This window comes from Bos grunniens, chromosome 18 (assembly GCF_055505025.1).
Source record: "Bos grunniens cultivar Pamir isolate PY7600 chromosome 18, Bosgru_T2T1.0, whole genome shotgun sequence".
Classification (NCBI taxonomy): Eukaryota; Metazoa; Chordata; class Mammalia; order Artiodactyla; family Bovidae; genus Bos; species Bos grunniens.
In genome coordinates this window covers 51,056,928-51,077,415 of record NC_141182.1, presented here as the reverse complement: position 1 = coordinate 51,077,415, position 20,488 = coordinate 51,056,928, and the positions used below count along the sequence as shown (strand labels likewise).

At 58.5% G+C, this 20,488-nt stretch overlaps 1 protein-coding gene across 2 annotated transcripts in view; it reads left to right on the top strand.

Moving 5' to 3' along the window:
• Window positions 1-20,488, top strand: part of MEGF8 (multiple EGF like domains 8) — a 40,843-nt gene that overhangs the window by 3,977 nt on the left and 16,378 nt on the right. Inside the window, exons 2-27 of one of the 2 annotated variants that reach the window (XM_086352718.1) lie at window positions 2,594-2,757; window positions 2,994-3,200; window positions 4,168-4,348; window positions 4,435-4,523; window positions 5,232-5,647; window positions 6,090-6,235; window positions 6,356-6,478; window positions 8,407-8,561; window positions 8,897-9,016; window positions 9,349-9,493; window positions 9,604-9,767; window positions 11,942-12,142; window positions 12,521-12,721; window positions 13,127-13,363; window positions 14,161-14,279; window positions 14,394-14,525; window positions 14,617-14,730; window positions 15,175-15,423; window positions 15,920-16,119; window positions 16,358-16,568; window positions 16,662-16,911; window positions 17,405-17,537; window positions 18,993-19,240; window positions 19,329-19,439; window positions 19,599-19,717; window positions 20,089-20,296. In XM_086352718.1, coding sequence (XP_086208844.1) covers window positions 2,594-2,757; window positions 2,994-3,200; window positions 4,168-4,348; window positions 4,435-4,523; window positions 5,232-5,647; window positions 6,090-6,235; window positions 6,356-6,478; window positions 8,407-8,561; window positions 8,897-9,016; window positions 9,349-9,493; window positions 9,604-9,767; window positions 11,942-12,142; window positions 12,521-12,721; window positions 13,127-13,363; window positions 14,161-14,279; window positions 14,394-14,525; window positions 14,617-14,730; window positions 15,175-15,423; window positions 15,920-16,119; window positions 16,358-16,568; window positions 16,662-16,911; window positions 17,405-17,537; window positions 18,993-19,240; window positions 19,329-19,439; window positions 19,599-19,717; window positions 20,089-20,296 — 4,643 coding nt within the window. Of the gene's footprint in view, window positions 1-2,593; window positions 2,758-2,993; window positions 3,201-4,167; window positions 4,349-4,434; window positions 4,524-5,231; window positions 5,648-6,089; window positions 6,236-6,321; window positions 6,479-8,406; window positions 8,562-8,896; window positions 9,017-9,348; window positions 9,494-9,603; window positions 9,768-11,941; window positions 12,143-12,520; window positions 12,722-13,126; window positions 13,364-14,160; window positions 14,280-14,393; window positions 14,526-14,616; window positions 14,731-15,174; window positions 15,424-15,919; window positions 16,120-16,357; window positions 16,569-16,661; window positions 16,912-17,404; window positions 17,538-18,992; window positions 19,241-19,328; window positions 19,440-19,598; window positions 19,718-20,088; window positions 20,297-20,488 lie in introns of those variants that run through there. The other variant, XM_086352719.1, reaches the window with a different exon arrangement.

The following is a 20,488-nucleotide window of genomic DNA, read 5'->3' as shown; positions in this document are numbered from 1 at the left end:
CAGGGGCATTTGGGCTCAGATCTCTGTCCAGCATAGTCTAGGGATTAGGCCTCTGTTGGATGGAAGCAGAAGGACTTGGACTCAGGGAGGGACTTCAGGAAGGCAGATGGTGAGCCGGCGGCCCCCGGCAGACACTTGACAAAGATGTATTTGTTGTGATTCTAGGGACAGAGCTTTTATAGTGTGGTTGAGGCTGGTAAGATTCTGGGAGGTCTGGTTGCCCGGCCTGGCTGAATGGTTCTTCTGCATTCTCCAGACCACAGTTCTAGGTCTCTGTGATGTTCCTGGGGGCTCTGGCCAGAGCCAACAGGGGAGGTGTCAGCTTCAGTATTCTGTCTGGTGTGTTTCTTCCTTCCTTCATCCAGTATTTCCTGAGCCCTTGCTCAGCACCAGGCCCTGGTGGGCAGAATCGGGGAGGGACCCCCAAGATGAGCAGGCCCAGGCCCTGTCCTGTGGGCCTCCTCGGTTGCAGGGGAGGCAGACGTGGACACAGATGGTCCTGGTCCAGAGAAATGGAGGTTGTATTGGAAAGTCAGAACCTGGAGGGACCCCTCACCCAGCCGGGGGGCATCGGGGAAGGCTTCCTGGAGAAGCGGAGGAAGTGTGCTGGCAGGAAGGGAGAACGTGCTCAAGACAAAGAGAGGAGTTTGTGCAAAGGCCCAGCTCCTGATCAAACTGTAAGCCATGGGGAGATGTGGGGCAGGTTGAGACTCCAAACCCCCAGTTAGGGAGCTAAACTTTTTCCTGGAGATGGTGGGGAATCACCGAGGGCTTCTGAGCAGGGGAGGGTGAGGACCAGAGGTGGAGCCAGGGGGATCCTTCAGGGAGTCATGTCAGGGGAAGACAGGAGGTGAGGAAGGAGGCCAGCGCTGGCATGTTGAAGTCACCATCTGGGATCGTCACACCAGCATTGGTGGGTGAGAATCATCCCCAAATTACATCAAGGCAGTTGAGGCCCCGAGAGCCCCAGGAGCTGGTGGAGAGTGGATGGGCGCCTCCAGTGCATGGATGGGTGTAGTGAGGAGCATGGGAAAGGGGGCTGGTCCTCCAGCAGGTCCGAGCAGGGCTGGAGCCCAGGTCTCCTAGTTGCCCCAGCCCACAAGACCACCCTGAGCCCCAGTGAGAGATATGGAGTGAGAGAACCTTCTGGAACCAGATAGCAAGAATGGTGACTTTGCCAAGAGTAGTGGCATTATGAAGTGTGAGGCCCTATCATACATCAGCACTTAAGGCGCCTTATCCGTTACGGCCTCCCATGTGGCCACAGTCATCTGAACAGTCCCCTGGGCTGGGCACTCAGGCTGCTCCCTCACGGGCAGGCAGTTGATGGCAGCTGGCAGCTCAGCTGGGAATGACAGCTGGGATACCCACACATGGCTCCTCCACGTGATGCTGGCTTTTCATAGCATGACAGCTGGGTTCTGAGAAGGAGTATTCTGCAAGGCCCAGGTAAAAGTGGCAGCTGCCTCTGATCTAGCCTTGAAAGTCCCAGAGCCTCAGGTCTGCTGTTGTGTATTGGCCAAGCTAGTCTCTTCCCAGATACAAGGGGTCAGGAATCAGCCCTTATCTCTCTCTCTTTTAATTTTAAAAAATTTACTTACTTATTGGTTGCACTGGGTGTTCGTTGCTATGCATGGGCTTTCTCTAGTTTCGGCAAGTGGGGGCTTCTCTAGTTATGACATGTGGGCTTCTCATTGCAGTGACTTGTCGTGTAGCACGGGCTCCAGAGCACAGTCTCAGTTGCTCCGCAGCACGTGGAATCTTCCCAGACCAGGGATTGAACTTGTGTCCCCTGCATTGGCAGGTGGATTCTTATCCACTGTACCACTGGCGAAGTCCAGCCCTCATCTCTCAATGGGAGGAGTGAGCAAGAAGTTTGAATCGACCACAGTGATCACATCCCCATTTTACAGATGAAGAAACAGATCTAGAGAGGTCTGGTGACTTGCCTGACGTCACACAACTTAACTAGTGGCTAGTAAGTGGCAGAGCTAAGATTTGAGCCCAGACAGTCTGGCTTCAGAGGCTGTGCCCTTGGCTAGTACAATACACAGAGAGAAGAGACTCTGGGTCAGGGAGAGAGGAGCTGTGGTGCACCAAGTTTCGGTCCTTGCCCAGGGGGCAGAAATAGGCCTCTTCTCTTAGAGCTTGGAACACAAGACACCCACAAAGGCCCTTTTCCATCTGGGAGTTTGCCTCTCTGCTCGGGCGTGGACCCTGACCTTCAGGCTTAGGCGTGTTCAAGGCTCAAGAATAAATGGGAGCAGTTCTTTGTGACCACTGGGATGGGGTTCCTCTCTGCATTCCAATTTTCCGAATTTCTGAATGATAGCGGGTGTTCAGCCTGATCTTAGGAGCCCTTCCCAGGGCTGATACTGTCCTTTCTTCTTTGAGCTTCTGTCCCTCTTGCTGTTGCAGCCCCATCCTCCCTGGGCTGGGAGCCTGGGAGCCCCTTGAAGGCAAAGCCCAGGCCTGACTCATCTCGGGGCCCTAGCATTGTGAGGAGCAGGGCTTGGTGTTTGTGGGTGGGCTGCGTGGAGGTGGGAAGGGGAGGTCCATGTCTGAGCCCAGCCTCCCTGTTCTCACCGTGCAGCCCCGAGCTCCCAGCACCGGATCCTACTGGACTTCCTTTTCCTGGACACAGAATGCACTTATGACTACCTGTTCGTGTATGACGGTGACTCCCCCCGAGGGCCCCTGCTGGCCAGTCTGAGTGGGAGCACACGGCCTCCGCCCATCGAGGCTTCCTCGGGCAAGGTTGGTGGGGCTGGGCTGCGGGGCCATGGCTGGAGGAGCCAAGTGAGTGCGTAGGACATGGGGGTAGACACACAGAGGGAAACACGAGGCCGGGGCACTCGACATCCATCGGAAGGATACGGGGACAAAGAAAGGTGGAGAGAGACAAAGACAGGAGATGGGGTGCCCCAGGGTAGGGGGCGCAGGAGCAGACCCCGCTCCGTGCCACCCCAGAGCCCCGTACCCCGTGCCTACAGATGCTGCTGCACCTCTTCAGCGATGCCAACTACAACCTGCTGGGCTTCAACGCCTCCTTCCGCTTCTCCCTGTGCCCGGGTGGCTGCCGCAGCCATGGGCAGTGCCAGCCCCCAGGGGTGTGTGTCTGCGAGCCGGGCTGGGGGGGCCCCGACTGCAGCCTGCAGGAGTGCTCAGCCTACTGCGGCAGCCATGGCACCTGCACCTCGGTGAGCCTGTCCCCCCGTGTCCCCCTGGACCCCGGCCTGTGGTCACACCTCCCACCCCCACCTCCTGGCTCTGACCCTGCCCCTGCCTGAGACAGCCCCTGCCAGCCTGCCCTCTCCCATGACGCTGACCGCCACCCCCCCCCACCCCACCCCAGGACCCTGCTCAGTCCTACAGAATTTCCCTCTCCGTTCACACCCCACTCCCCACCTGTGACTCCATCCCACTCCACCAGGGGGCCCCTCCTCAGCTTGAACCCACTCCCAGCCTCACCTGTAACCCACCTGTCACCTGTGAACCCAGCTTCCTTCCTCTCGCCAGGCCCGACTCCACCTTCCCACCCCTCCACTCTGTCTGGCTTGGGCCCCCAGCTGTGACTTCTGACACCCCCCACTCCAAGTCTTTATTGAATTTGTTACAATATTGCTTGTTTCATGTTTTGGTTTTTTGGCTGCAAGGCACCTCTGCATTGGAAGGTGAAATCTTAACCACTAGGCTGCCAGGGAAATCCCATGATTTCTGACCTTTGACCACTGACCGGGGGCCTAAGCCGTGCATGTCCAGCTCTGGGACTGGATCAGCCTTGAGCCCTCTCTGCCTTGACCTCCCCGGACTTGAGTTCTTCCAGCCCAGGCCGACCCTGACCTCACCGCCGTCTTCTTTTTCTCCAACCCGTCTGTCTGTCTGTCCTCGTTTTTCTTTCTGGGTCTTTTTCCTTTTCCTTTCTCTGTTGGTCTGACTTCTCTCCACTCCTCTGCCTCCCTCCGGTTGTGTCTCTGTGTCCGTCTCTTCCTCTGTCTGCTGCCCTGTCTTGCTCCTGTCTCTCGCCTTGCCTCTCGGTTTTTCCATCTTCCCCTTTCGTGTTCATCTCTTTCCTTTTCACTTTCTGCTCCGCCTGTCTCACTCTGGCTTTTGTCTCTGTTCCTTGCCTGTCTGTCTGTCCCTGCCTGTGTGTCCCCTTGCCCCCAGCCCCTGGGACCGTGCCGCTGTGAGCCTGGTTTCCTGGGACGCGCCTGTGACCTGCACCTGTGGGAGAACCAGGGGGCTGGCTGGTGGCACAACGTGAGTGCCGGGGACCCCGCCTTCTCTGCCCGTATCGGGGCAGCCGGGGCCTTCCTGTCCCCACTGGGGCTGCTGGCTGTTTTTGGAGGTGAGCAGATGGCATGTGATCTGAGTCTGGGGTCTGGAGGCCTGGCAGCCTGTGGCCAGGGCCTGACACTGTCCTCCTCTCCATAGGCCAGGACCTCAACCGCGCGCTGGGGGACCTCGTCCTGTACAACTTCTCTGCCAACACCTGGGAGCGCTGGGACCTGAGCCCTGCCCCGGTACGGACCCCACCTCTGCCCCGCCAGGGGCGCCTGTCCCCTCTGCCGGAGCCAGCCAGGGCATCCCGGTTGCTGTTGTTCAGTCGCACAGTCGTGTCTGACTCTTTGCGACCCCAGGGACTGCAGCATGCCAGGCTTCCCTGTCCTTCATTATCTCCCCAAATTGGCTCGAACTTACACCCACTGAGTCGATGGCACTCCAGAGTGACCCTGTTACCCCGCACACCCCCAGCCCCTGCAGCTTTATGCAGGGTCACCGGCCCCTCCCACTTGTGCTTTTCTCTCTTCTTCCTTTATCTTCCTTTCTGCATCTTACCTCTCTGCGTGTCTCCTGTCTCTCTCTCGGTTCATCTTTCTGTTTTTTGTCTCTGACTCTGAGTCGTCTGCTCTTTTGGTCTCTGTGTCTCGCTCTCTGGGTTGTATCTCTGACTCTCTCTCTTGGTCTCTGTCATTCCTCCCTGACTGCTCCTTCTCTTCCTGTGTTTCTCTGCCACACCTCTCTTTGTGTTCACACGTGTCTGTCTCTCGGGATCTCTCTTCTTTTCTCTCTTGGCACGTGTCCGTCTCTCTCTCTGCCTCTATCGCATCTTCTGTCTTGTCTCTCCGTCCTGCTGTGTCTCGGCATTTCTGTGTCTGGCTGTCCTTGTCCTTCTGGGTGGCACCACCTGTTTCCCTCTCCATCTCTGCATCCTGGTCTCTTCGTCGCAGGCTGCCCGTCACTCCCACGTGGCTGTGGCTTGGGCCGGCTCCCTGGTGCTGATGGGCGGTGAGCTGGCTGATGGCACCCTCACCAGCGACATCTGGGCCTTTAGCCCGATGGGTGGCGGCCGCTGGGAGCTTCTGGCACCACCTGCCTCCAGTCCCTCGGGGCCGCCCGGCCTGGCAGGTCACGCAGCAGCCCTGGTGGACAACACGTGGCTCTATGTGTCTGGTGGCCGCACCCAGCACGACCTCTTCTCCTCCGGCCTCTTCCGTTTCCGCCTCGACGGCACCAGTGGGGGCTATTGGGAGCAGGTGATGCCAGCAGGTGGGCGGCCCCCTGCCGCCACCGGCCATTCCATGGTGTTCCATGCCCCCTCCCGTGCCCTGCTGGTTCACGGTGGACACCGGCCCTCCACTGCCCGGTGAGTGACCTGCCCTCCACCCCCGCCTTGCAGAGCCGGGCCTGGGCCAACACCCCAGGCCTTTAGGCTCTAGCAGTCTTCGCCCACTGATAGACTCCTGCGGTCATTCAGCCACCCCTTCCTTTCTCCTTCACTCATTCATTTGCTCACCCACTCACCATTCTCTACTCTTGTCATCCAACCTCTTGGTCACATGCTTCCCCATGCACGCCCACTCGCCCATCCATCCACCTCACCTCTGCTTGGTGTCCACCCCTGGCTAGATTATGCAGGGAACCCAGAAATCTGTCGGACTTGGGTCCTGCCTGTGAGTTGCTGCTAGTTCCAAGAGGATAAATATCCAGTAAAGCCAGTCTCAACCCTGGGGGATCATGACTCCTAAGAGCCCAGAGGAGGGAGAGGCCCTTCCTGCCCTGAGCCCCTCTCCTACACCCCCCGACAGATTCTCTGTGCGGGTGAACTCCACCGAGCTCTTCCATGTGGATCGGCGCGTGTGGACCACCCTGAAGGGCCGGGAGGGACTTCACGGCCCACGGGAGCGAGCCTTCCACACGGCCAGCGTCCTGGGCAACTACATGCTGGTCTATGGTGAGGAGGCTCCCCGTCCCCGCCCGCCTGCCAAGGGCCTGCGTCTGAGCTGAGACCCCCTGCATGGACGCCCTCACCTCCCCTAGGCTGGCCAGCTGTGCCCCTCTCCTCCTTCCCCAGGGGGCAACGTGCACACCCACTACCAGGAGGAAAAGTGCTATGAAGACGGCATCTTCTTCTACCACCTGGGCTGCCATCAGTGGGTGTCAGGGGCTGAGCTTGCCCCTCCAGGAACTCCAGAGGGTGAGTGGCCCATCTGTTTCTGTCAGGGGCTCCTGAAGGTCACTCATGCCCCCACAGTGATGTGGGACTTTGGGCAGAAACCACCCGGTCCTGTTTGGAGCTGGCCTCAGGAGGCATGGCGGCACTGGGGGCAGGACCAGGGCGTTGTTGCTGTGGAGATGGGAGACATATTCAGTAGCATCAGATCTGGGCTGCAATTGAGGTTTTGCCAGTTTTCAGCCATCCCAGGGAACTGCCTCCAAAGAAGCGCCTTTCTCAAGATCAGACAGTGGGAAAATGCTGAAGCGGAATGGCCATTCCTCAACAACCTTTTGTATGAAAGCCATCATTTAATCTCTCTGTACCTCAGCTTCCCCCTCTGTAAACTGTAATAACACTTAAACCTCTGGGACGTGGTAAGAATAAATTGATAAAGTGAAGAACAAGTGAGCACCGTCCAGGAAGGGCCCAACACACTGTCCTAAGAGTGCAGGGCCAGAGGGCTCACTTGGAGGGCGCATGGAGAAGCCTTGCAAGCTCAGGAGATCAGGGGCAGCTTTGCAAATGGAAAGAAAGTCACAGGCCCTCTCCTCGGAAAGACACTTGTGTGCACAAGCCAGGTATATCCTTTCAGTGGGCTCTGGACTTCCCAGAGGCCCATCTGTTCTCCCCACCCTATTGAATAGAAGGGTGGGGACAAAGGGCAAGCGTAAGAGAAGGGACAGTAACATTTAAGGGGTGGGCAGGAGGAGGGGTCCCTAAGGAACTGTTTGACCGTCAGAAATAAAGCCTTGGCCTAGCATTGGAGGCCTCCGATCCCAGCCCCGCTTTAGGCTCCCTCACTAGATAGCCCAGAGTGTGAGGCTTCTGGAGGCCTCTTCTTTCTTTGTAGATTTTGATCCCTGGGCCAGGTCCCCTGAACTTACAGAGCAAATAGGTAAGAGAGTGAAGGAGTCACCAATCCCTGACCTCTTACCCATCAGTCAGGACTCTTGGTTGTAAGCGACAGAAAGCCCACTGCTTAAGCAAAAAGAAGAATGTCTTGACTCCCTTGAGTGAAAACTGGCTGCAGGCTGGCCTGGATCCAGGTGGGCATGTGATGGCCTCAGCCATGTCTCTCTCCAGTTCTCAGTCTCCCGGTTTCCTTCTGTCTCTGGCAGGTTTGCTTTTGTAGATGGTCACCAGCAGCTCTGTGATTATATTCACCCCCCTTAAAATGCCCGGAGAGAGGGGACAGATGTATATCAATGGCTAATTCATATTGATTTATGGCAGAAACCAACACAATATTGTAAAGCAATTATCCTTTAATTAAAAATAAAATAAATTTTTAAAAAATGCCTGGGAAAAAGACAGTGTCTTTTCCCCAAGAATAGTAGGAATTATGTTCCCTGCCTGAGCTAGTCACTGACTCTGATCAGCCTGGGCTCAAGCCCCACTGCTGCCAGAGTCCAGGCCAGCTCGACTTGAGCCTTGGGGAGTGTGAGTGGGAGGGTTGGTTTCCCAGAGGAAATGCAGAGGCTGTCCCTGGAGGGAGGCGGGTGTCGGACAGATGCGAGCCCACCTCAGCTCCCCGAGGGCAAGGTTCCGTTTACAGAGGAGGAAAGCAGGACTCAGAAAAATCTAGTCTCTTGCCCAAGGTCACACAACTAGTCAGCAGTTGATCTGTGATTTGAAAGCCAGGAATTGGTAGACCCAGGATTTGAACCCAAGTCCTGATCCCAGAGAGCATGCTCTGTCTGAAAGATGACTCGGGCAGTGGTGTGGGAGCTACAGGAGGTGAGATAACTTGGGCCAGAGCAGGGCCAGGCAGGCTGGGAGTGTCGCATTGGACAAGTGGGGTCGAAGCATGGGGGGGTCAGGGGTGGTCCTCTAGGTGGGTAACCATGAAGGTGAGAGGGGGAGTTGGGGGGTGGTCTCATGTCCTTGAGGGGTCTGTATTCTCCTAGGCCGAGCAGCGCCTCCTAGTGGCCGGTACTCACACGTGGCGGCTGTGCTTGGCGGCAGTGTCCTGTTGGTGGCCGGGGGGTACAGTGGCCGGCCTCGTGGGGACTTGATGGCCTACAAAGTGCCCCCCTTTGTGTTCCAGGCGCCTGCTCCAGACGTGAGCACTGGGGTGACCGGGAGAGGGTGGCTGGGGAGGAGGTGGCCTGGTTGCCATGGTTAAGGGAAGTTGTGGGCGGAGGGTCCCTGGGAGAAAGGGAAGAGATCCGGAGGGCTGTGATAGGAGGGAGGTCAGACCCCAGGTCCAGGGGAAGAGGAATGGTGATCCCTGGGGCTGAGGGCAGAGGAGCAGTGGTCCCTGGGGCTGCAGAGAAGTGGACGGGGGTCCTCAATGATCTGAGCAGTTGGGGTCCCCTGGAACCATCAGGGTGAGTGGGGGTGTGGGAGAAGGCGCCAGGTCAGAGCACCCTCTCCTCCCTGCCCACCTCTCTGCAGTACCACTTGGACTATTGCTCCATGTACACGGACCACAGCGTCTGCTCCCGAGACCCCGAATGCAGTTGGTGTCAGGGGGCCTGCCAAGCCGCCCCGCCTCCTGGGACTCCCTCAGGGGCTGTGAGTGACTGTCCTCGTCCTCTGTCCCCTAGCACAAGACCTGGTCCTCAGTGTCGTCTTCTGCCTAAACCAAGTTGAGACGGAGTTTGCTGCACTTGGGAGACTCATTTTCACTCTTGAGATGGGCATTCCTGACCCTTCACCCTCTTCCCCATCCTTTTGTACTTCTGATCTGTCCCTAGATCCCCCACCCCGTCCTCTTGATCTTTCTGGTTCCAAGTTGGCTCTCAGTCCCTTTCTTCAGTTTCCTGACCTTTCTGCCCCAAGACTCCTGAATCCCAGGTCCCTTAAGCTCCCGTGGGTGGTGACTGCCATGTGTCCCTTCTCTGTAGTGTCCGGCTGCCAGCTGCCTGGGCCTGAGCCGTCTCCTGGGTGACTGCCAGGCCTGCCTGGCGTTCAGCAGCAGTGCGGCTCCCCCCCAGGGGCCCGGTGCCCTGGGCTGGTGCGTGCACAATGAGAGCTGCCTCCCTCGGCCTGGTAAGTGTCCAGTAGCAGCGTTAGCGGGGGTGGGGGGGGGGTGGTGGTGGTAGGGGGCAGCCCAGCCACCGCACACCGACTTCCCTCTCCCGACTCTCCTGTCCCCACAGAGCAGGCCCGCTGCCGCGGGGAGCAGATCTCCGGCACCGTGGGCTGGTGGGGGCCCGCTCCTGTCTTTGTGACCTCCCTGGAGGCCTGTGTCACCCAGAGCTTCCTGCCTGGCCTGCACCTGCTCACCTTCCAGCAGCCACCCAACGCCTCCCAGCCTGACAAGGTGGGGAAGCCAGGGTGAGGAGCCCAGCATAGAGTGTCGAAGGGCCTGGTCTTAAGATTTCTCATTTTTTTCAAATGGATCTTTTAAAAAAAAAAACTTTTAAAATTTGTTTATTTATCTTTGGCTTTGGCTGTGCTGGGTCTTCATCGCTGTGTAGGCTTTTCTCTAGTTGCAGAGGGCAGAGGCTGCTCTCTAGATTCGGTGCACAGGCTTGTCACTGTGGTGGCTTCTCTTGTGGGGAGGACGGGCTCCTGGGCGTGTGGGCTTCGGTAGTTGCAGCACGCAGGCTCAGCAGTTGTAGCTCTCAGGGTCTAGAGCACAAGCTCAATAGTTGTGGCACAGGGGCTTATTTGCTCCATGGCATGTGGGATCTCCCCGGACCAGGGATTGAACTTGTGTTTCCTGCATTGGCAAGGTGGATTCTTTACCACTGAGCCACCAGGGAAGCCCTCACATGGACCTTTATCACTCTTGTGTTTACCCCTTAAGTCTTCACATTCAAGGATCTGATTTTCCTTATTGACTTAAATTTTTTTTTTTTCCTGAAAAACTGTGGTGAGATAACACATAACATAAAATTTACCCTTAGTGATATTTAGCGCATTCACGATATAGTGCAACTGTCACCACTCTCTAGTTTGAAAATATTTTTATCACCCCAAGGGGAAGCCCCAGATCCATTAAGGTACCACTCTCCACTCCTCTCTCCCTTTGGCCTCTGGCAGCCACTGACCAAATCCACTGTATCTGGATTTGTTAACCCTGAATAGGTCGTACGATGGAATCGTATAATACATGGCCTTTTGTGTGTGGCTTCATCCACTCAGCAAACGTTTTCGAGGCTCATCCGTGTAGTGGCATGTGTCAGAGCTTCATTCCTTTTCTAAAAAATCATTTGTTTGTTGTGCTGGGTCTTCGTTGCTGTGGGTGGGCTCTCTGCAGCTGCAGTGAGGGGGACAGTCTGTTGCATTGCACGGGGGTCTCATTGCAGTGGCTTCTTTTGTTGCAGAGCACAGACTCGAGGTGCACGGGGCTCAGTAGTTGTGGCACATTTGGATTTCTAATCTATCCTTCCACAGTTTACCCATTAAAATATGAGTAAATTGATATTTAATTATTTTTGTTTCTTGCGGAAAAAGTAACATGCCGTCTACACTGTACTGCTGCTTTCCTTTTTTTTCTTGGTGTATCCTGGCAAGCTTCCCATAGCAGAACTTGGGAAACATTCTCTCTCTCTTTTTTTAACAGCTTCATAATATTCCATTTACATTCGAATGCCGTAGTGTTCTAGTTTATTTAAACAGTCTCCCGTGGGCTTTCCCAGGTGGCCTAGTGATAAAGAATCTGCCTGCCAGTGCAGGAGACATAAGAGATACTGGTTTGATCCCTGGATTGGGAAGATCCCCTGGAGGAGGGCATGGCAACCCACTCCGGTATTCTTGCCTAGAGAATCCCATGGACAGAGGAGCCTATTGGGCTATGGTTCATAGGGTTGCAAAGAGTCAGGCACAACTGAAGCAACTTAGCATGCACGTACCCATGATGAATACTTGGGTTGTTCCCCCTTTCACAATTATAAAAACACATACTAGCAGTAAATCATGTAATACGTCCGTTGCTCTCAATGTTGGATCTGGACTCCTTTTTTTTATCTTTTTAACTTATAACTTACATACTGGTTCATTTTACAACAAAGAACAGGATACATAGGGTGAGGTCCTGAAGGGATCTCATCTTCTGTCCCCACGGAGTTGGGGTGAGACATCTTCCTAGAACATGAGTGTGTTCACTAACCTGTAACCTGGAAGTTTTCCAAACCCCCTAGTTAAGGGAGCTGGACTCTTAAGGGCTTAAGTGGAAAGATAGGATGTTGAGGAAGAAGCTGCTGAGAGGTCCAGGGCCCTGGAGTTTAATGAGAGGTGGAGATGAGCAGGGCCTGGGACCCTGCTGTCTGCTCTCCGATTTGGAGCCCAGCTCCCTTCCTAGAGTGACGATGGGTGAGCTGTCTGTCACCCCTGCATCCCTAATCCTGGCCTCAGACTCCCATTTAGTAAAACAGAAGAGGAGATTAGGTTGCTTGGTCTCTTCGGTTCGGCTGTGGCTGGAGAGGCCTGAGACGCACGGGGCCGGGCAGAGAAGTCCTCAAGCTCACCTCCCCTGCTTGGGCGGCACAGGTCTTGATCGTCCGCAGCACGACCATCACCCTGACGCCGAGCTCAGAGACCGACGTGTCCCTGGTCTACCGTGGCTTCATCCACCCGCTGCTGCCGGGAGGCCCTGGGGGGTCTGGGGCTGAGGATGTGGCCGTGTGGGCCCGGGCCCAGCGCCTGCATGTGCTGGCCCGGATGGCCCGGGGCCCGGACACAGAAAACATGGTAAGAATGCCTGGGACACTCAGCAGGCTATTTGCGGTAAATACAGGGGGCATAGGTGTGTGGCAGGGAGTCGCACTGGGGAGAATCTGGAGGCCTGGGATATATCCTTAGTGGAGGGAGGGCCTGGGGGGTCTTCATTTGAACAGAATTGGAGGGGAATTTTGAAAAAAGTGGAAGCTCTCAGTTACCAGGTCAGACTCCCCTGAGTAGAAGGTGGGTCGCTGGGAGGTTTGGGGGTGCTGGGAGGTTCTTAGGGTCTAAGGAACTCAGGCCCTCCTCTTCCCTGGAGGGGGTAGGTGCTTGGTGGGCTTGGGGCTCTTGGGGATTTCAGGAGCCAGAGTGTGGGTGGCACATTCAGGGGCCTAATCTGTCCCCCAGGAGGAGGTGGGGCGCTGGGTGGCACAGCAGGAGAAGGAGACAAGGCGGCTGCAGCGCCCAGGGTCAGCTCGCCTCTTCCCACTGCCCGGCCGGGGCCACAAGTATGCAGTAGAGATCCGGGGCCAGCTCAATGGCTCAGCAGGCCCCGGGCACAGTGAGCTCACCCTGCTGTGGGACCGGACTGGCGTGCCAGGTGGCAGCGTAAGTACCCAGACGCCCTGGACTTGCTGAACCCAGGGCCATGAATTAACTCCCTTGACCCTCACCTCTTACTTGTTGACTCCTGAACTCTGGGCCTTACCTTGAACCTCCCAGACCCAAGTATCTGACCTCCAAAGTCTGACCCCTCGCCACATCTCCGAGGCCTCCCACCCTGACCTCGCTGACCCTGACTTCTGCCCTCCCTACTTTGACCTCTGATCTCTAGATTCTCTCAAACCCCGATCCCTTTAGTCTCCCAGTGGCCTAGATCCTGACTTTTTGCATGTCCAAATTCTCAGCCTTGTCTCCAAACCCTTAAGTCTTTGGCTCCAAACACTGATCCCTGTCCCAAACCTTGACCTGGAGCATGGAGCCCTCACCCTCCTCTGACACCCTCACCCCCAGGAGATCTCCTTCTTCTTCCTGGAGCCCTACCGCTCGTCGGCCTGCGCCTCCTACTCCTCCTGCCTGGGCTGCCTGGCAGACCAGGGCTGCGGCTGGTGCCTGGCCAGCGCCACCTGCCACCTGCGCCAGAGCGGCGCCCACTGTGGAGACGCTGGGGCCGGCGGGTCCCTGCTCGTGCTGGTGCCTGCCCTCTGCCCGCTCTGCGAGGAGCATCGCGACTGCCACGCCTGCACCCAGGTGCGCACCAGGCTGCAGCAGGGAGGTCTCGGAGCGGAGTCGGCCAGAGCAGGCGACTCAGCCCTGGGGTGTGGGTCCCCAGGACTGGCTGAGGGACCCTGGGTAGTGGTGAGGGCAGACAGCTGGGGCGCTTGTTGTTAGCAGGTGAGAGTCAGGTGGGAGAGGGGCTGGAGAGCGGGCTTGACATAGGCATGACTCTGCACGTGGCAGGGACTGGAGAACTGAGCTGGACATCTCTGCACCAGAGGGGCGTTATCCGCTGGACAGCAGAGCCCGAGAGCAGGTCTTAAGGCCTGCTGGCTTCAGAAGTTCAAGTCACGTAGTCAGCCCTTCACCTCCTTCCGTTCCACATTCCTTGGGAGGGTCAAGGGAGCCTCAAGGGCTCCAGACTTTCACCCCCCACCCCCACCCTGGGCACTCGAGTCCCAAGGGGAAGGAGAACACCTTCCTGTCCCCACCGCACCGCCATCCCTCAGCTCAACAGAGATTGCCAAAGAGCCTTTCCTGTGCTTCTGTTGGGGCTGGTGCCAGCTCCTGGACCAGTGAGGCTGGGGGGAGGGAGGGTGACCCCTCGCCCATCTCTGGATCCTGGGGATTGGGTCAGCCCCACCTGGACCACACAAAGTGGCGCTACTGCCCCAAAAGCGAGCCGTGTGGGTCAGGCGGAACCCGTGGATCTCCCTGGCTGCAGGAGGGAGGCGGGCTTGGACCAGGGATCTGTGAGCCGGTGCTGGGGGCCTGGCGCCAGGAGGCCCAGGGGAAGCTTCAGCTGGGCTCTTCCTCTTCTGTCCTCCCAGGACCCCTTCTGTGAGTGGCATCAGAGCACCAGCCGCAAGGGGGATGCGGCGTGCAGCCGGCGCGGCCGGGGTCGGGGCGCCCTGAAGAGTCCGGAAGAGTGCCCCCCACTCTGCAGCCAGTGAGCTCCGCTGGGCTCAGGGAGAGGGCGTGTGAGGGTGTGTGAGGGTGTGTGGGGGGCCGGGCTGCGCCCTGACCCGGTGCCCCCGTGCCCCCGTGCCCTGCCTGCCCCCAGGCGCCTGACCTGTGACGACTGCCTGGCCAACTCGAGCCAGTGCGCCTGGTGCCAGTCCACCCGCACCTGCTTCCTGTTCGCCGCCTACCTGGCCCGGTACCCGCACGGGGGCTGCCGAGGCTGGGACGACAGGTGCGGGCGGGCGGCAGGGGCGCGGAAGGGGAGGGTGGAGGTGGGGCGGGGCGGGGGTAGCTCGGGCGGCCTCACACCCGCCTCCCCGCAGCGTGCACTCGGAGCCTCGGTGCCGGAGCTGTGACCACTTCCCGAGCTGTCACGAGTGTCTGCAGAGCCACGAGTGTGGCTGGTGTGGAAACGAGGACAACCCCACGCTGGGCCGGTGAGGGGGCGGGGCCGGGGGCGGGGCCGCGGGGGCTCGCTGCCCACCCTGATTCTCACGGCCTCTTTGTTTCTCTGCCCCTTGGCCTTTTTCTCTGTTCTTCTCCCCCTTCTCTCTCTCTCTCTTCTCCCTCCCAACTCTTTCCCTGTTTCTGTGACTTGTTTTCTCTCATCTTCCCTTCTGTTTTCTTTCTTCTGATCTTTGTGTTTCTCCTCTGTCTCCCTTTGTCTAAATCCGCCTGCCCCTCCCCCGTCCTTTAAAATCGTTTTTGCCTGGCTTCCCTGGGGTTTTCTCTGCCTCTCTTCCATTTCTCCTGTCTGTCTCCATATTCGTCTTTGTGTCTCTCTGTGTCTCTCTGTCCTCTCTCCCTGTCCCTGTCTCTCTGTCTCTCTCCTTACCTTGCTCCTCCACCCCAATCGCCTTCTTCAACCCCACTCCCCGCAGTTGCCTCCAGGGGGACTTCTCAGGGCCTCTGAGTGGGGGGAACTGCTCCCTGTGGGTCGGGGAGGGCCTGGGGCTGTCTGTGGCCCTCCCCGCCCGCTGGGCGTATGCCCGCTGTCCTGATGTAGACGAGTGCCGCCTGGGCCTGGCGCGGTGCCACCTGCGGGCGACCTGCCTGAACACACCCCTCAGCTACGAGTGTCACTGCCAGAGGGGCTACCAGGGCGATGGCGTCACTTACTGCAACCGCACGTGAGTGGGGCCTGGGTTTCCATGGAGACATCGGCCCAGGGCGGGTCCGGGCGGAGACGCTGGGAGGAACTGATCCTGGTGTTAGGCTGCCTTCCCCGGAGCAAGCCTCCCCAGTGAGCCTTGGGTTTTTACCTGGCAGAACAGGCCCTCATTAGAGCGACAGGGTCCTCAGTGTTACACAGTTACTGTGGAGACGGGTCACCCTTGGACTGGAGGCCGCAGTTGCCATAGAGATGGAGGAGGACCAAGTTGAAAGGGGTTTTCACAGAGAACAGACCACCAGTGGTGATATTTGGTTTCTATAGAGACAGGAGTTACTACATGTGATGGGGTTACCTTGGAGACAGGGCCACCCACGGAGTCCAGGATCCTGGAACAGGCAGTAGCTTCTGATGGTGTTGCCATGGAGATACTGGGGTGGAGCCGGGAGAGGGGTGGATGCCTTGGGGGCTCCAGGCCTGCCCATCCTTCCCCCACCCCCACCACGCCCCCTCAGGTGCCTGGAGGACTGTGGCCACGGTGTGTGCAGCGGCCCCCCAGACTTCACCTGCGTGTGTGACCTGGGCTGGACATCAGACCTGCCCCTTCCCACGCCGGCCCCCGGCCCCCCTGCCCCCCGCTGTTCGCGGGACTGTGGCTGCAACTTCCACAGCCACTGCCACAAGCGGGGGCCCGGCTTCTGCGATGAGTGCCAGGGTGAGCAGCCAGCCTGCTGGCCTCGGGCACCTCCCTGGGGCTCCTGAGTCCCCACCCCCAGCTCCAGGTCCCTCGGTCCCACTGCCTGTTCAGCGCCCGCCCTCCCTCCTGGTATCTGCACTTCCTCCTCAGTCTGGGTCCCAGTTGCCCTGCTTTGAGCCAGGTGGGGTCAGACAGGGTTGGGCTCCTTCCTGCCTTGGCCCCTGACCCTGCCTCCTGCCCGCGGGGACCTCCACAGACTGGACGTGGGGGGAGCACTGTGAGCGGTGCCGGCCCGGAAGCTTCGGGAACGCCACAGGCTCCGGCGGCTGCCGGCCCTGCCAGTGCAACGGGCATGGGGACCCTCGCCGAGGCCACTGCGACAACCTCAGCGGGCTCTGCTTCTGCCAGGACCACACCGAGGGTGCCCACTGCCAGCTCTGCTCCCCTGGCTACTACGGGGACCCTCGGTGAGCCAGGGGCCAGCCAGGCCGGGGTGCGAGGCAGGGACGTGGCGGGCTAGGACAGGACTGATCTGACGCTGCCTTCCTCTCTCCCCCCAGGGCAGGTGGCTCCTGCTTCCGGGAGTGTGGGGGTCGTGCCCTCCTCACCAACGTGTCCTCAGTGGCACTGGGCTCACGCCGGTTTGGGGGGCTCCTGCCTGCAGGTGGCGGGGCAGCAAGAGCGGGGCCTGGCCTGTCCTACTGTGTGTGGGTTGTCTCGGCCACTGAGGTGCTGCAGCCCTGTGCCCCCGGGACCCTCTGTCCCCCGCTTACCCTCACCTTCTCCCCCGACAGCAGCACCCCGTGCACGGTGAGCACCAAGGGCGCTCATGACAGGCCCACTTTCCCCCACCCAGGGGGAACCTTCAGACAGACCCTGGCCCCCATGTCCCTCCCAACTCTATTCCTCAGGCCCCTACCCCTCTGTTCCTCAGCCCACAGACCCTCCCACTTCCCAGGCTGCCTCCTGTTTCCTGGACCCCAGTTTCCCATTCCCCAGTCCAGGCATGGTAAACGTTTGTACCTTGAGGGCCAACTCTGATCGATTGGTAGTGGCTGCCAGGATCTGTGTATTGAGAGACTCCATGCACAAGTGCCTGATTGATTAACCATGTCTGCTGTCAACACAGGCGTGGAAATGGTGGCCTCCATGCCACAGCGTGACAGTCAGATTAGGTGGTTCAAGCAGCTTTTGCCCCCATCTCAGATTGCTCTCTCTTTTTGAGCTCCTCTCCTCCCAGACCCCAAGCATAGCTTTGTCTCTTCCTCATCATCCCCTGATCCTTGACTCCTCACCCCTCCAGCTGAGCTATGTCCTGGCCTTTGATGGATTCCCACGCTTCCTAGACACTGGTGTCGTCCAGTCGGATCGTAGCCTCATCGCTGCGTTTTGCGGCCAGCGGCGGGACCGGCCCCTCACTGTGCAGGCCCTGTCTGGTATGGGCACTGGGGGAATGGGACCGCTGTCCGGGACTGTCCTTTGTCCCTGTACTTTGCTGCCTGAGGTGGGCTCAAGACCCAGCCTGACTGTCCCAGCAACTGATTTGCTGGGTGATGCAATCCTTGCCACCTCTGGGTCTCAGTTTCTTCAGCTGAAGATTGTACTGCCTGGGTTATGTTTCTGGAAAGAAGGTCCAAATGGGGGACACAGAATGTAGCTGGTGTGGCCCCTGAGCATCTCTCTCCTCAGCCTAGTGGTTCTCAACCAGGAGTGACTTTGCCCCTTGGGGTATTTGGCTGTGTCTGGCGATGTTCTGATTGTCACGATTGGAGGTACTACTGGTATCCCATGGTTAGGGGTATCCCATGGGTGGGGGCCAGAGATGCTGCTCTGCAGTGAAAGGGCCCACGTTTGAAGTGCTTCTCTTCATGTTGTAAAACCAAGTGGCTGCAAGGTTGTGAGAGGGCAGAGTTGGAGTTGTTCTGCTGGCGATGGCATGCAAGTCCAGACCCTGCACAGCGAGCTTCTAGAGCTGAGAGGTCCTCTGTGTCATTTCACCCAGCAAACATTTACTGAGCACCCAGCTGTCAAGCTGGGCCTGCCTGGGCTCCATGCTGGGCGTGTCGAAGGGAATCAGGGACACAGGCACTGCCTTCATGGACTCACAGCAGAAGGGGACGTGACAAACAGCAGTGAACAAATTATAGTCAGAATAGTGACACTTTTTTGAGAAGGAACGAGAGGAAATGGAAAGGACTGGGGACCTGGCCTGTCTGGGGAGGTGAGGAAGGATTCTTTGCAGAAGTGAAATTTTACTTGAGGCCTGAAGGGGGCGGTGTGGGCAAGGATGACTACTGAGGGAGGCATAGCAGATGCCTGCCCAGGCTCTGAGACCTGCCAGCCCAGGAGACGCGGGTTCGATCCCTGGGTCAGAAAGATTCCCCTGGAGAAAGAAATGGCAACCCACTCCCTTATTCTTGCCTGGGAAATCCAGTGGACAGAGGAACCCTGCAGGCTACAGTCCAGGGAGTCGCAAAGAGTCGGACACGACTTGGCGACTAAACAACGACAAACAATAACTTCCTATTCTGAGAATAGGAAGCTGGTCAGTGGTGCTGGAGTGCAAAGAGCTGGGAGGGTGAGAGGTGATGCGATCAGAGAGCCCGCAGGCCTACCGACTCTGTATTTTTTAAAAATATTTATTTATTTGGCTGCACTGGGTCTTAGTTGTAGCACGAGCTTAGTTGCAACATGTGAGCTCTTAATTGGCAGCATGCAGTTAGTTGTGGCGTGTGGGATCTAGTTCCCTGATCAGGGATCGAACCCATCCCCCCTGCATGGGGAGCGCGGAGTCTCAACCACTGGACCACCAGGGACGCCCAACCCCTGTCTCTTTGGATATCACTTTGTTGTGGTCTTGTGATGAACCTCTGGACTCTCTCCTCCAACAGGGCTGCTGGTACTGCACTGGGAGGCCAATGGCTCCTCATCCTGGGGCTTCAATGCCTCCGTGGGCTCTGCCCGCTGTGGGTCAGGGGGCCCCGGGAGCTGCCCTGTCCCCCAGGAGTGTGTGCCCCAGGATGGGGTCCCAGGTGCTGGACTCTGCCGGTGTCCCCAGGGCTGGGCTGGCCCGCACTGCCGCATGGCTGTGTGTCCTGAGAACTGTAATGCCCACAACGGGGCGGGGACGTGTAATCAGGTACGGGTAGAAGAGAGCAAGCCAGGTGGGATGGAGGGTGGGGGTGGTAATCAGGGCAACCCCCCCAGCTGCTTCTGCTGTCCCCCAGAGCCTGGGCGTGTGCGTCTGTGCTGAGGGCTTTGGGGGTCCTGACTGTGCCACGAAGCTGGATGGTGGGCAGCTGGTCTGGGAGACCCTCATGGACAGCCGCCTCTCAGCTGTGAGTTATGGACACCACTCCCCAGGGAGGTGCCGGGCAGCGCGCCTCCTGGATCATTCTCCCCACTCCACTCCCCAGACTACCCCCAGAGACCCTGTACCCAGCCTGCCACTTGGTAATGACCTCGCCTGAGCCCTCCTGTCCGCGCCCCACCCCCAGGACACTGCCAGCCGCTTCCTGCACCGCCTGGGGCACACGATGGTGGAGGGACCTGATGCCACCTTGTGGATGTTTGGGGGCCTGGGCCTGCCCCAGGGGCTGCTGGGAAACCTGTATAGGTGAGGACGGCCCTGGGGAGGTGGGATGCCTGAATGACAAAAGGTCTCCTCAGGGGAGGCTGAGACGCCTGTCCCATAAGAGTCCCCTGTGGGGGGTGCAGAAAAGTCTCCACAGGTGCAGGGTACCTCAAAGGATGCTGGGATGCTTGCACAGGAGGCTTACCTCATGGGCTGGGGTGCTTACTGGGGTGGTGGTACCCCAGAGGATGGCACAGTGATTGTCATAGGAGGGTCACCTTAGGGGTGTTGGGGTACCTACCAAGTGGGGGGTGATCCCAGGGGATGCTGGGGTACAGTGGGGGGATGTCACCCCAGGGGGTTATGGGCTGACTGCCACATAGTGAGGCTGCTTTTTTGCATCTTGGCCCCAGGTACTCAGTGAGTGAACGGCGGTGGACACAGATGTTGGCAGGAGCCGAGGATGGGGGCCCAGGCCCCTCCCCTCGCTCTTTCCACGCTGCTGCCTACGTGCCTGCTGGCCGTGGGGCCATGTACCTGCTGGGGGGGCTCACAGCTGGGGGCATCGCCCGGGACTTCTGGGTCCTCAACCTCACCACCCTGCAGTGGCGGCAGGAGAAGGTAAGCATCTCAATCCCCAGGTCCCCACAGCCAGGCTCCAGCAGGGATGGCAAGAGCAGCTCCAGCCATCCTTGCCCCCGGAGGAGGACGCTTCCTCCTGGGGCCCCAGCACAAGTCCCAGAAGTTGAATTTCCTTGGCCGTCCTGGGTCACACTTAATTCCTGAGCCAGTCCCCAGCCAAGGGGATGTGAC